Here is a 15,292-nt window from a genome sequence, read left to right on the forward strand (position 1 = left end):
CATCCTTTCAAGATGTGGAGATGCCGGTGATGGACTGGGGTGGACAAATGTAAGGAATCTTACAACACCAGGTTATAGTCCAACAATTTTATTTTAAAATCACAAGCTTGTGATTTTAAAATAAAATTGTTGGACTATAATCTGGTGTTGTAAGATTCCTTACATTCATCCTTTCAAGGCTGAGCAGTACAAGTTTTTCCAATCTCTCCTCATAACTCAGATCTCTGACATTAGGAATCAGCTTCTTGGCTTTCCTCTGAACTGCCTCCTGTGCTTGAACATCTCCTGTATATCTTGGACCAGATCTGTACACAGTACTCAAAGTGCGGTCTGAAAAGAGCACTAATACAGTTTGAGCACGGCTTCCTCTAAGTTGTATTTTTCTGTTCTGGCAATACAGTTCAGCATTCTATTTGCTCCACAGCTCTGCAGTGGTTGGACATGATCGGCTTTCCCCCACCCCGTGATCCGCTGAACCCCCACCCCCATGATCCGAAGCCACCCTGGATCTCCAGGCCGACCCATGATCCGATGCCCCACCACCCACGATAGCCTCCCCAGCGATCCCCCCCCCCCCCCACCCCCGCGATTTCTCCCCCTCCCACATCCCCCCCCCCCCCACAATCTCTCCCTCCCACCCTCCTCTCTGCACACCGGCTGCAGCCTTCCAGTGCGGGCCTTCCCGCCCGACCACCAGCCTCTTAATCTGGTCGGCTGCCAGCCAGGAAGTGGAGAAAAGAAATTCAAATGAGGTTCTGCCATTAAATTTGGCAGGACCTCTATGTTCCCTGCATTTGCGGGTTTCCCAGCCGCTACAATTCCACCACCCCCCCCATCCCCTCCCTGTAAATATTGGAGCCAATGAGTTCCAGATCTTGCCAATGGATTAATCGGGGGAGGTACCAAGCGATGAATTGATACAATCCCAACAAAAAGTGAGAACAGAATAAATCCAAGCAAATTCTCAGGCTCAGGGATAAGAGAGCAATATTTAACTGAGAGAACGTTGCTGTCCTCAGAATGGTGGGTGGCGTGAGAAGACCTAAAGAGGCTGATGAAGTGAAATTAAGAAAAAGGTGATGTGGCAGTAAGAAGGGAGGATGAGTATCAGCTTTCAGGTTCCTTGCCCTGTTCATTATTTTAATAACTTCTGAATGCTCAGAATAAGGGGTCGCCCGATTAAGAAGGAAATGAGGAGGAATTTATTCTCCCAGAGGGTCGTGAATCTTTGGAATTCTTTACCCCAAAAAGCTGTGGAGGCTGAGTCATTGAATACATTCAAGGCTGAGTTAGACAAATTTTTGATCCGCAAGAGAGTCAAAGGATATGGGGAAAGTGCGGGAAAGTAGAGTTGAGGTAAAAATCAGATCAGCCATGATCTCATTAAATGGCGGAACAAGCTCGAGGGGCCGAATGGCCTATTCCTGCTCCTATCTCTTATGGTCTAATGGACCAATTCATGTTTCATTTAGACACTTACCTGATGGAGGTGACATGATTTTTTTTATGGTAACAAACCCCTGAAGATCATTAACCAAAAACACAGCATTGAGCACCATCAGACAGTGATACTCAGTGTCGATGCCAGGGTTATACAGTAAACTTAATGATTAACAAATTAGTACCTGCTCTCATAAATCGCCCTGTTTTATAGTCAGACACAGTTGAAGATCCACTTGTGCAAGCCTATAAAAGAGTTTTATATGCCTGATTTGAATATATAGGAGAGATTTTCCACTTTACTGTATATGGACAACATCCAGTTTCCAGGCACAGACAAAAGGAAAAGGGAGCGGAGACCCATTACCTCAGGTATCTGCCCCCACATGGGGGTGGTTGTGTGCTGTGGAGCTATCTTGCTCTGTGGAACACTACACATTAAATAGTGCCTACATCCCACTCAGCGATGGCAACCGATAGTGTTTCATATTTGACACTCAGCATTTTGAGGACTGGGTCAGTACTTACTGATGAAAATCATCTTTCTCTTCCTGGCTCTGTCTGTTTCCTGTATGCCTATTTGTGAAGTACCTTAGAACATTTCTTTACGTTAATGGTGCTATGTTAATGCAAGTTGTTTTTGTTGAACTGAGGGTGTTGGAGAGGAGATCAACTCTCCAGGTTGAACAGCAAGGTGAGAAAAGATTGCTAACTTGAATGCAGGGTATGAATAGTGCCAGATTGAATAGAGGCACAAGGAGAAGAGTGCCAGGTTGAATTCAGAAGGGAGAAGTGTGCTAGTATGAACTGGGAGGGTTGGAGGAGGAGAGTCTGTGTGTGAAAGGGTGGGGAATTGGATAGAGTGTAATATCTCTGTGAACCATGTCTGGTTGGGATAGAGTGCTATTGTGAACTTGGGTAGTGGGTTTGGATGTGGGCACTGAGGTAACTTTTGATTAAATGTTGGTCTGTTGAAAATCTGAATATCACTTGATTTTCTTTCCTATTTAAGATTAAAAATCAATCAATTATGAATTATAACAGTGCCTAAAATTACCCAGAAAGCATAATTTTAATGTAAAAAGTCTACATTTACCAGAGGAGTATGTCCCCGGACCATCCTAAAAATGCACCAGTAATTTTGTGCCTTCAACATTTATGTACTTATCTTTTCTTTTCTCCAATAAAAGTGATAAATATTGGGTATACTTACAAGCTTAAATTACAAAGCCCATGGCCTAGAAATTCGGCCACACAGCGCCCGTTTTTTGGGCGCTAAACGGCCTCCTAAGACTCCAATATGGCGGACAGGAAGCGCAAGCTCATTACAAGATGGACGTGTGCTGACTGCTATATTGGTAAAGGTCAAAAAATCGCCATGCACTGCCCATGCTTGAAGCAGGCGTTAGTTCATTTGCATATGCAAATAAGGAGCCTAACACTTGTTTGAGGCCCCCGCTGCAAGACTGGTTTGTCCTGAGGCAGCTGGCACCGGCCGCACTCAGTTAAAACAGGTCTACATGCGGCCTAACAGGCGGCCCAGGCTGCAAACAACTTGGTAAGATTTTAAAATATACTTACCCTGATGTGGTACCGGGAGGAGTAGAAGTGCTCCTCCCGACCCCACATTCAAAGAACGTGGGCTGCTGCCGACCAGCACTTTCACCCTCCCACCCCCGACCCCTGCCATTATGTGTGTGTCCCCCCCACCCCACCGATCGCTGCCGCTAACCCCCCCCCCATCACGATCACTGCCACCAACTCCCCCACGCCACTGCTACCTCCCGGCCCAATTACCTCCCCTTCCCGACCCGGTCGCCTCCCTTTTGGTCACCTTTAAGCACTTACCTGAGGCCCGATCTTCCATCCTGCTTCGCCAGCGAACTGCCAGTCACTGTCGATGGTGAGGCCCGAGCTTCAGTTTCTAAGCCCATGTATCTACTTGTTACTACGAGGTCGATTCATAAGTTGTCACTCTTTTGGGGGATCCTCAACTTTTTTGAAGATGTTGGTCAGCTTTGGCTAGTTTTCTCGGTTGGCGTTCTTTGTGATACGCAGGACGTCAGAGATTATGTTTGTTGTAACTGTGTTTTGAGTTTGGAATGTTTAACTGATCCTTCTCCCTGACCGTAATTTTCCTAAGTTATGTACATTATACAATTAAAGTAAATACATTCAAAATGAATGCATCCTAAGCAATTTTTAAAAATGAAAGCTGCTCAGTGGGTAAATGCACTGTCCCAAGTAGGACCATGTTGTACAGGTCTGCCTTGAGTTTTTTTTATTCTCAGCTGGGTAGCAAGAGGGGTGCGAAAATTGTTCTCAGTTTCCATAGAATAGGCAAGAGAAAATCAGCTAGGGATCCCATTGAAAATATGACAGCTGTGATGTTCCATGCAGTTAAATAGCCTGCTGATGTGGCTGGCAATATCTGTGGAACCATACTTCAGAAGAGATGGGGACAGAAGTTGGAAAGGTAAAAAAAAACAAATTAGCTTGTTGATTGGCGTCTCTCATCGTGCTGCATGGAGAAGGTGGAATACACTGCAGCTCCGTCGCTACTGTTAATGTGTAGTCTCTGCGTAGTTCACATTAGTAAATAAATTGTTTTGAGGAGGAAAAAAATGCTTTTCAAAGAATCTGAAATCTGATCTCTGCTACATTGAAAATGCCAGATTTTGTCATTTTAATCATCAGAAAACTTTTATTTTATTAAAAAATTATGATCTGGAATTGCACTGCCTGAAAGGGTGGTGGAAGCAGATTTAATAGTAACTTTCCAAAGGGTATTGGATATATATACATGAAAAGGAAAAATCTGCAGGGCTATGGGGAAAGAGCAAGGACTAATTGGATAGCTCTTTCAAAGAGCCGGCACAGCCACAATGGGCCGAATGGCCTCCTTCTGTACTGTATGATTCTATGAAAAAGGACTAAGTCACATCCGAAATGTAACTGCGATGTGGCACTGACTGCAGTATAACTGTACAAACTCTTATCTCTGCTGACAAGTTGCTACTGAGAATCTTCTCTATGGTATCAATTAATAACACTCAAAAAACACAAAAGGCAGAGTGCTTTTCCCAGTAGTGAAGTTCCTCTTATGGCTCTGATAATTTGAATACTCTAATTAAGTCATGATCTAGACTCACAGTACCTTTATCATGAATGTAATGATCACTGTCAGAATCATCCTACTATTGTGTTGATAGGATGAGATGAAATAAGGCGGAAGGAGGCTTGTGTGGAGCATAAACATCGGCATAGACCTGTTGGGCCGAATGGGCTGTTTCTGTACTGTAAAATTCTATGTAATTCTATTCTCTTCCAGCAAGGGTCACTGAGTTCAGAAACAGAACTCTCCCAGTACTTTCCCCATGATGTTCCCAGCCAATCGTCACGTTCAAACACGACAGCAACAGCTTCCAGTGATGAAGAACATCTGCGGCAGAAGAGCGCAAACAATTCCTTGGATGATGGCATTGCTCCCCCTCTGAATCCAGGTTTGACTCCTAATAATTGGTTTTGTTTCTTAATGGTGCTGGGATGGAATCAGATAATGAGGATCCAGCTTCAAAGTGACATACTGTATCTACTGCGTATCTCGTGAACATGAAAAATATTAATCTGGAAATTACCATTAGAGATATTAGAGGATGAACAATTAACGTACTCATGTGCCATTCCTGCATCTGCTATTTTAATGGAGGCACTATCCCATTAAAAGTAGACAAATTAACACCTCCATTAAAATAGTGAACAGAAGAATGTGTGTTAAAGGTTCATCTGCCAATATCGCCAAAGGTACTTCCTAGATTATTGTGAATGAATCACTGGGACTGCAGCAGAGAGCTATTGCTTTATTCATCAGCAGAAAAAGAACTGCCAGTGTTCCTGTTGAAGTAATAAAACCAGAAAATGCTGGAAATACACAGCAGCTCTGCCAACATCTGAAAGGCAAAAAAAAGCTTACCGTTTCGGGTAGAATCCATCGTAGAAACTGAAGAAGCCCCTTTAAGTGACTGACCAAGATAATGATCTTGAAATTGCTATGTGGGATACTGGAGTATGAATGTTTAATGCATTTATCTGAAATTCCTCTGCTTTTAATATTGCCCCTTTAAAATAAATGAGTTGGCCTCTCTGCTATTAGCTCATCAAAGGTTAGTATTCTACGGAGTAATTTCAAGGTCATTGGGGTCGGTCGATTTTGAGCATTGCTGCAGGAGTTCCTCAGGGCAGTGTCCTAGGCCCAGCCATCTTCAGCTGCTTCATCAATGACCTTCCCTCCATCATAAGGTCAGAAATGGGGATGTTCGCTGATGATTGCACAGTGTTCAGTTCCATTCGCAACCCCTCAAATAATGAAGCAGTCCGAGCCCGCATGCAGCAAGACCTGGACAACATCCAGGCTTGGGTTTATAAGTGGCAAGCAACATTCGCGCCAGACAAGTGCCAGGCAATGACCATCTCCAACAAAAGAGAGTCTAACCACCTCCCCTTGACATTCAACGGCATTACCATCGCCGAATCCCCCACCATCAACATCCTGGGGGTCACCATTGACCAGAAACTTAACTGGACCAGCCACATAAATAATGTGGCTACAAGAGCAGGTCAGAGGCTGGGTATTCTGCGGCGAGTGACTCACCTCCTGACTCCCCAAAGCCTTTCCACCATCTACAAAGCACAAGTCAGGAGTGTGATGGAATACTCTCCACTTGCCTGGATGACTGCAGCTCCAACAATCAAGAAGCTAGATACCATCCTGGACAAAGCAGCCTGTTTGATTGGCACCCCATCCACCACCCTAAACATTCACTCCCTTCACCACTGGTGCACAGTGGCTGCAGTGTGTACCATCCACAGGATGCACTGCAGCAACTCGCCATGGCTTCTTCGACAGCACCTCCCAAGCCCGCGACCTCTACCACCTAGAAGGACAAGAGCAGCAGGTACATGGGAACAACACCACCTGCGCGTTCCTCTCCAAGTCACACACCATCCTGACTTGGAAATATATCGCCGTTCCTTCATCGTCGCTGGGTCAAAATCCTGGAACTCCCTTCCTAACAGCACTGTGGGAGAACCTTCACCACACGGACTGCAGCGGTTCAAGAAGGCGGCTCACCACCACCTTCTCAAGGGCAATTAGGGATGGGCAATAAATGCCGGCCTCGCCAGCGACGCCCACATCCCATGAACGAAAACAAAAAAACGACTGGCCGGTCGCGTGCACTTGAGGTGAAGAAGTGGCCATGATTTTTAGCCATGGCCTCATTAACATCGGTGCAGCTCGACGGATTGAGGCCTATCAATATCGGGCTGTTCTGGCCAAAGCAAAGAGCAGCAGGGGTTGCGAACGCAGAGGGTGTATCCTAGGTTGGCAGTGGCCACCTTATTTTTGTGGGGCCTGGAGAAGCACACCCACAAATATAATAGCAAACTTACCTTTGCTAGGCCTATTCTCTTTGGACCCTATGGCACACGCTCTAACTATTTTCAACTCAGGACCACAACTTGTATGTTGAAATGGTCCCAGCCTCCTGAAACGGGCAGGTTCTTCTGGTCCCCAGCGAGAGGCCCGTTTCAAAATGGCATCGGCCGCATTGTCAGGTTTAATGGGGTGGTAAGGCTTCTGACCCCATTTTGGGGCCCGTTAATGCCCGGCTATGCAAATTAAAATCGACCCCACATTGTTTGGTCAGCCCTACAAAGAAGTTCCTTTTCAGCCTGACCATTCCTGTCCTGATGAATGACCCCACTGAAATTCTAACCTGTACTTTTCTTTCATATGTTGACTGACCTCATACAAAAAGTACTGGGAGGGTTCCACTTCTGAACTCAGTGAGCCTTTCTGAAAGAGAGTAACAGTTTGATTCTAACTAACTGCTGTGTATTTCCAGCATTTAGTGTTTCAGAGTTTTTCTTTTCATCTCTCCTGTTAAAATAAGATTGTTTAATGACTTTTCTAAATTTTTCTAATTTTATATTTAGCTTTCAGAGAGCTGAAAAGTTGTGGGAATAGTTTGTGGGACAGAAAAGAATGTTAGAAAAAGGGAGAGATAGATAATGCCACTTGGACTAATTTATGAGAAAAAATTTAAGTATATGGGTGATGGTCGTGATGCTATTATTAGAAGGTGTGGGAAACAGCTAAGAAGTGGGATTAGAGCAGATGGGGCTCATTTTCCTGACCTATTTCCTGTCTATTTCCGAAACACAAAGGTCAGGAAAAAGAGCAGAGACCTGTTGCCCCATAACTTCACCCCAAGATTTGTGGGGCTTCCCTTGAAGTGCGGAGCAGGGCCAGCAGCCACAAAGGTCCCAGCCCAGCCTGTCAATATTAATAAAGCAGCCTCCTGTCATTGCAACCCAGGGGTGCACCAAGAATTACAAATTACATCACAGAAACAGGCCATTCGGCCCAACAGGTCCATGTCAGTGTTTATGCTCCACACGAGCCTCCTCCCCCCCCCCCCCCGACTTCATCTAACCCCATCAGCATACCCTTCTAGGATATGAGGAAGCTGGCAGTGGGGGTTGAGCCAGGGCCTGCCACAGATTGGAAGGTCTGAGGGGGACCGGCAGCAATTCTTTCTTTATTTGCCTTTGTTTTTGTTCAAGAAAATAACTCGGAGGGCACTTTCAAATGAATTTAACAAAAAAAATTACAAATATGTTTCCAGTTCCTAAAGAAGTTGCAGAGTCCAAGCCAGAGGTGGCCTCAGTTTCCCTCAGCAATGGAAAACCTGCTGTACCTATCAACAAACATGTGGAAGTTGCTCGACAGGCCAGCCTGAGTGGAAGTCCCAAATCAATCCGCAGCCCTCTTCTACGGCAGCGGAGGGTCACTTGCTATGATGACATCAGTGATGATGAGGACTTTGTGAAGCCCACGGAAAATGTTCGGCTCAAACAGGCTCAAAGGGACACTGCACAGAAGATACCCGAGGAAGATTCAGGGATCGTTATAGCCACTTCTTCAGTTGACGTGGATGATGAAAGCCAAGACGGTGAGTTGCTAAGGAATATCAGCAGCGATGGTGCCATGCCTCTGTATGACAGCTCACTAGAGTCTGAGGACAGCTCAATGGAGCAAATGGTTGACTCGCCCTTCATGCCACTTAAATTCTTCGAATCTTCCAGCTCTACTGACACTAGTCACAGCAACCTTGGTGTGAAGGAGAGTCAGATGGAGTCCAAGCGATCACCCAAACTTGAGCACAAAGCTGTCACCAGAGTAAAGAGCATGATGAGCATCGAGTGTCCACCAAACCTCCTGCGGCAGAAGAACGAGGAGCATCATCCACACTCCAGCAAGCCCATTGCAAGGCCACTGCCTCACAGCAAAAAGGCCGAAACCATAGACACCTCAGGACTGTGCTGTACAGAAACTACCATATATCTCTCACGTAAGGAGTCAGAATCATTTGGATTGGATTTGGAAATCAAGGCTTCTCCTCTGAGAGTTCTGATAACAGGTTTACAACCAGGTGGAGCTGCCGAGAGAGTAAGTTTTAAAGTTCAACTGTTTGATTCGTTGTTCAAGTTTAACTCGATTAACCTCTTACATGGAAATAACACTCAAACCTTCTCTACCTGTGAACTTTGAAAATTTAAGTTACAAGAAGGTGGTGTAAATATGAGTTTAGTTCATATTAAGAATAATGCAATTCACGTGATAAAGAAGAACTGAATATATAACAAGTTGCACTTATATAGCGCCTTTATCGTAGTAAAACTTCCCACAGAACTTCAAAAGATTGATTATCAAACAAAATTTGACACCGAGCCACATAAGGAGATAGTCGGACAGGTCAAAGAGGTAGGTTTTAAGGAGCGTCTTAAAAAAAGAGGTAAAGAGGCAGAGGTTTACAGAGGGAATTCCAGAGCTTAGGGCTAAACAGCTGAAGGCATGGCCGCCAATGGTGGAGCGATTAAAATCGGGGATGCACAAGAGGCAAGAATTGGAGGAGCGCAGAGATTTTGGATGTTTGTAGGGCTGGAGGAGGCTACAGAGATAGGGAGAGGCAAGGCCATGGAGGGATTTGAAAACAAGGATGAGAATTTGAAAATCGAGGCGTTTCCGGACTGGGAGCCAATGTTGATCAGCGAGTGCAGGGGTGATGGGTGAATGGGACTAGGTGCAAGTCAGGATATGTGCAGCAGAGTTTTGGATGAGCTGAAGTTTATGGAGGGTGGAGGATTGGAGGCCAGTCAGGAATGCATTGGAATAGTCAAGCCTAGAGGTGACATAGGCAATATACAGAACAGGCTATGTTTGCTGGAGAGATGTTCATTGTTTTACAATGTAGTTATACTTCACGCTTTACACTATTTATATGCCTATAGAAGACTTATGGATTCCCTTTTATGTTAGCCACCAATCTATTCTCATACTCTTTCTTTGCCCCTCTTATTTCCTTTTTCACTTCTCCTCCATACTTCCTATATTCAGCCTGGTTCTCACTTGTATTATCAACCTGACATCTGTCATACACCCTCTTTTTCTGCTTCATCTTACTTTCTATCTCATTCATCATCCAGGGCGCTCTGGCTTTGGTTGTCCTACCTTTCCCCCTCGTGGGAATGTACCTAGACTGTACCCGAACCATCTCCCCTTTAAAGGCCGCCCATTGTACGATTATAGTTTGGCCTGCCAATCTTTGATTACAATTTACCCGGGCCAGATCCATTCTCAACCCACTGAAATTGGCCCTCCTCCAATTAAGTATTTTTACTCTAGATTGCTCCCTGTCCTTTTCCATAACTAATTTAAACCTTATGATACTATGCACTGTTCCCTAAATGTTCCCCGACTGACACTTGCTCCACTTGACTCACTTAATTCCCCAGAACTAAATCCAGCAATGTCTCCTTCGTCATTGGGCCGGAAACATACTGATCAAGGAAGTTCTCCTGAACGCACGTCAGAAATTCCTCCCCCTCTTTACCCTTTACACTATTGCAATCCCAGTCTATATTAGGATAGTTGAAGTCCCCCATTATCACTACTGTATAGTTCTTGCACCTCTCTGTAATTTCCCTGCAAATTTGGGTCAAGGCTGGACTTTTTGAAGAGGGTGACGATGATAGTTTTTGAAAGGAGAGAGCCCAACAATTTTGGCAAGCCTTGGGGCCAAAAAAGATAGTTTAAGTGGACTGGAATTGGGCGGAGAGGGGATTAAGGAAGAAGGCTGAGGGTCTCATAGAAGAGATGAGCATGAAGAGGGCAGAGAGGGGAAATGGGAGAGAAGCTGCAAAGTGAGAGGGATTTGGAATTAGGATGACTGATAGTTTAGCAAGTGGTTGGCAGTGGGATAGAGGGAGGAGGGGGAAGTGCCACCTGAGGCAGTTTCATGGATGATCTCAGTCTTTGAGACAAAGGAATCCATGAGGTCCTTGCGCTGGTGTTAAATGTAAGGGTGGATAGGACGACGGAAGGTGATTGGAGGATCTGGTTTATCATAGAGAAAATGAGACACAGATTTTTCTTGGGAGGATTTGACCATGGAGAGGCAAATATAGTAATATTTGATGTGGTTCAGCCAAGTTTGGCCATGGATGATAAGACCAATTGTGCACGAGGTATGCACAAGCTTGTAGCCCTTAGACTTAAGAATGTGAACATGGGGCCCTTACACAAATAAGTGCTTTTGTGTATGATCTGGAAAGTTTTTTTCTCTCTATTTTCTGCCCTCTTCTGAAGGGATTGACCCCTTAGTGGGGTATGATTCCACAGCAATGGAAACCCTCCGGTATCTCACTTGAGTGGCCTTTCTTCATGTGTGAGCCTAAACAGGGAGTTGTTGGCAGGCTATTTGAGGGGGAGAGAGGAGGGCACCACAGCTGAGCCCGATCCTGTGCTCACCCAATATCCAGCACTTTCCGGTGGAGTTAACTGGATGACAATCAGAAAAGGGAACTCTGGCTGTTTCCCACTCCTCCTCAGTTAGCCTGAGACATGGAGGCCAGTTTTACTTCCCCTCACTGCTGCCTTCGCTGAAATCAGGTAAGTTGTCTAGGGATCGAACCTGGGACCTTCTTGAACAGTATGCCACAGCAGTGCACCTGTCAAATAGTATTTACCCACTGACCCATAAGGAGAACCTACATTTCCATATTTAAATGTTATGTTTGCTGTTGCAAAAGGCAAGTATCACCTGCGGCCAGTAAACCCAGCGTGACACACATCAGCCGAAAATCTCAGCCAAATCATTGGTGTATCTGAGACATGGTATGAAAGATGTACTTTGAACTTGTGACGTTTGAGTTTCTATAGCAAGCAGTCTGTATTTATGTCTTACTGTTGAACACTTAGACTTTACACTTTGCCCAATTGTAACGAGACACCCCAGTAACACATTCATAATTTAGACATTACTTTTGCTAGGAATCTAAGGGAAAGCTTGGTCCTGGAGATGAGATTGTCTTGATTAATAGCACGCCAGTCTGCAGTATGTCTTACCAAGAGACCTGTAACTTTATGCACGAGCTCCCATCCTCCATCACATTAGATATACGGAAACCAATATCAGGTAAGCAAAGAGTTTGGTTTTGCTCCAAAGATTGTGTTTATGATTGTGAAAAATGATTTTGTCCTGAAAGAGAAACTGTCTTCATCAAAAAATGCATACAAACAAACCAAAAAATGTGCATGAAGCAAGGACATTATGCATTCCAGTTACTTTGTTGACCTGTTTAAATCCAGTCAATAAATGGTAAAGTCAATGTTCTAGCCTGTTTGCGTGCAGTTGATGTTTTGCTGAAAAGCTTTGTGTTGTCAAAAGATTTGCCAACAAATTTTAGAATATCAATTAATTCTGGAATTATCTGCCATCCGGCATGCATCTAAAACCAGAATAGCGCGATAACTAATGTCTGCTGCGATCTATCTTTCTCTCTCTCTTTCACTTTCTCACTCCGAGTAGATTGAGGAAAATGCTGGTCTTTGTTAAATGAACCTTCTCTCACCTCTAACCAGGATCACTAAATTTATTTTCTCTCTCTCTATTTTTTGTGTTGCTATGTTGCAAGAAATAGAATCAAAGAATCATAGAAAGGTTACAGCACAGAGGAGGCCATTTGGCCCATTGAGCCCGTGCTGGCTCTAAGCAAGAGCAATCCAGTTCCCTTTTGAAAGCCATAATTGAATCTGCCTCCACCACCCCCTTGGGCAGTGCATTCCAGAATATAACCACTCGCTGCATAAAAAAGTTGTTCCTCATGTCGCCTTTGGTTCTTTTGCCAATCATCTTAAATCTCTGTCCTCTGGTTCTTGACCCTTCCACCAATAGAACAGTTTCTCTCTATCTATTCTGTCTAGACTCTTCATGATTTTAAATACCTCTATCAAATCTCCTCTCAACCTTCTCTGTTCCACAGAGAACAACCCCAGCTTCTTCAGTCTATCCACATAACTAAAGTCCCTCATCCCTGGAATCATTCTCGTAAATCTTTTCTGCACCCACTCTTAAGGCCTTCACATCTTTCCTAAAGTGCAGTGCCCAGAAGTGGACACAATACTCCAGTTGTGGCCGAACCAGTGTTTTATAAAGGTTCATCATAACTTCCTTGCTTTTATACTCTATGCCTCTATTTATAAAGCCCAATATCCCGTATGCTTTTTAAACCAATTTCTCAACCTGCTGTGCCACTTTCAACGATTTGTGGACATATACTCCCAGATCTCTCTGTTCCTGTACCCCTTTTAGAATTGTGCCCTCTAGTTTATATTGCCTCTCCTCATTCTTCCTACCGAAATGTATTACTTTGCATCTTTCTGTGTTAAATTTCATCTGCCACATGTCCGCCCATGCCACCAGCCTGTCTATGTCCTCTTGAAGTCTATTACTATCCCCCTCACTATTCACTACACTTCCAAGTTTTGTATCATCTGTAAATTTGGAAATTGTGCTCTGTACACCCAAGTCATTAATTGTTATCAAGAAAAGCAGTGGTCCTGGTACCGACCCCTGGGGAACACCACTGTACACCTCCTTCCAATCCGAGAAACAACCGTTCACCACTACTCTCTGCTTCCTGTTACTTAGCCAATTTTGTATCCATGCTGCTACTGCCCCCTTTATTCCATGGGCTTCAATCTTGATGACAAGCCTATCATGCGGCATTTTATCAAACGCCTTTTGAAAGTCCATATACACCACATCAACTGCATTGCCTTCATCTGCCCTCTCTGTTACCTCATCAAAAACCTCTATCAAGTTAGTTAAACACGATTTGCCTTTAACAAATCCATGCTGGCTTTCCCTAATCAATCCACACTTATCCAAGTGACTGCTAATTATCGGATAAATGGGGCATGCGGGGGTTAAAATGGAATAGTGTCTTGCTTTCCAACTTAACACCACAGTCACACCAGCTGGTATTTTAACTCCCGGGTTTCGAGAGGCTTTTGAGGCCATTGCAGCAAGCAGGCAAGGGCCTCATTATAATGCAAAATTCAGGGTCTGATGACGTCAATCAGACCACAACCCTATTTTAACTTTGTGTTGCGAGGTCGGCGTCTGGTGCCAGCCTCACTGCGGAAACCTGGCATGAAGGAGCACAGGCCCAGAAGAGGGCCGAAAAGCTAAGTAATTTTAAAAAAATATTTCCTTGTGTGCCCAAAGTCCTTCCCCATTACTGGCCTCCTGCTGCACTCGCCTGATTCCTGCCTGCTGGCCTGTTGTCAGTGACTCCGGGTTCAAGTGAGAGTCGGGCCTGGTATAGTGAAATGAGGCTCAAGAGTTAAAATAGCTCGGGCCTCACATCAGCCTGACACTCACCCAAGTTAAAATCGGGGCTCTAGTAACTTGCTATATAGTTAAATTATTTTGTCATGTACTTGTCACACCGAGTAATTACAGATGTTCTAGGTTCCAATTAAGTCCATCATTTCCGCAATGTGCTCAGATCTGAATATATCTGGATTTGTCTTATCTAACGGTAGGATGTTTGTCGGGGATTCCCGGTATCGTAAGATATAGTTCTTAGACACTGGGACTAGCCAGATGGACTGCAGTGGTCCTTTTCGGTCCTGCACATTCCTACATAGTAATAATCGTCAAATCATTTTGTTAGGCAGCCTGATGGCAGGATTAGTGTTCCATCATCTGTGTCTTGGAGCGACTAGACCCCAGTCAAATCAAGGATATTTGTTATTTGTTTGGGATATTTGTTTCTTCTATATGGGGGTGAGGAGAGCAAATTAACCCTGGTCGGTCTTATGCTATTACAGAGCGCATTGGCAGAGGACATTGAGCCAGACTCTCATCCACCCACATGGATGGGTAGTGCTGCACTGCAGATAAGGCAAGGGGGAAGAAAAAAGAGGGCTTTAAGATTACTGCAGAGCTTCTGAATTAAGCCATTAAGTTACTAATTTAAGTGCTTTGTGATCAGAGTTGCAATGTAAACCAATGGAACCTGCTGACTGTGGCACAAATAGTTAGAGCGCTAACAGAATGTGCTGTGAAATCATAAGATGCGGGTTCACACTTCCACTACTTTCCGCAGCCATTCCTAACTCTGATGTGGAGATGCCGGTGATGGACTGGGGTTGACAATTGTAAACAATTTTACAACACCAAGTTATAGTCCAGCAATTTTATTTTAAATTCACAAGCTTTCGGAGGCTTCCTCCTTCGTCAGGTGAACGATGTAAAATTGTTTACAATTCCTAACTCTGTCATAGCAAAAGAGAGAAGGAGAGAAAATTGGTGTACTGGTATATGACTAGGTGTTAGCTGTAGCTCAGTGGTAGCACTCTCACCTCTGAATCAGAAGGTTGTGGGTTCAAGTCCTACTCCAGAGACTTGAGCACGTAATCCAGACTGGCACTTCAGTG

The 15,292-nt window shown here is 44.5% G+C and overlaps 1 protein-coding gene across 5 annotated transcripts in view; it reads left to right on the forward strand.

Moving 5' to 3' along the window:
- The window catches only part of pdzd2 (PDZ domain containing 2), a 365,301-nt gene that overhangs the window by 312,947 nt on the left and 37,062 nt on the right, over positions 1-15,292 (forward strand). For all 5 annotated transcript variants that reach the window (XM_067984873.1, XM_067984884.1, XM_067984901.1 and 2 more), the window contains 3 exons: positions 4,772-4,943; positions 8,130-8,953; positions 11,837-11,981. In XM_067984873.1, coding sequence (XP_067840974.1) covers positions 4,772-4,943; positions 8,130-8,953; positions 11,837-11,981 — 1,141 coding nt within the window. The remainder of the gene's footprint in view (positions 1-4,771; positions 4,944-8,129; positions 8,954-11,836; positions 11,982-15,292) is intronic.

The sequence above is a fragment of the Heptranchias perlo genome, chromosome 1 (genome assembly GCF_035084215.1).
Source record: "Heptranchias perlo isolate sHepPer1 chromosome 1, sHepPer1.hap1, whole genome shotgun sequence".
In the NCBI taxonomy this organism is placed as follows: domain Eukaryota; kingdom Metazoa; phylum Chordata; class Chondrichthyes; order Hexanchiformes; family Hexanchidae; genus Heptranchias; species Heptranchias perlo.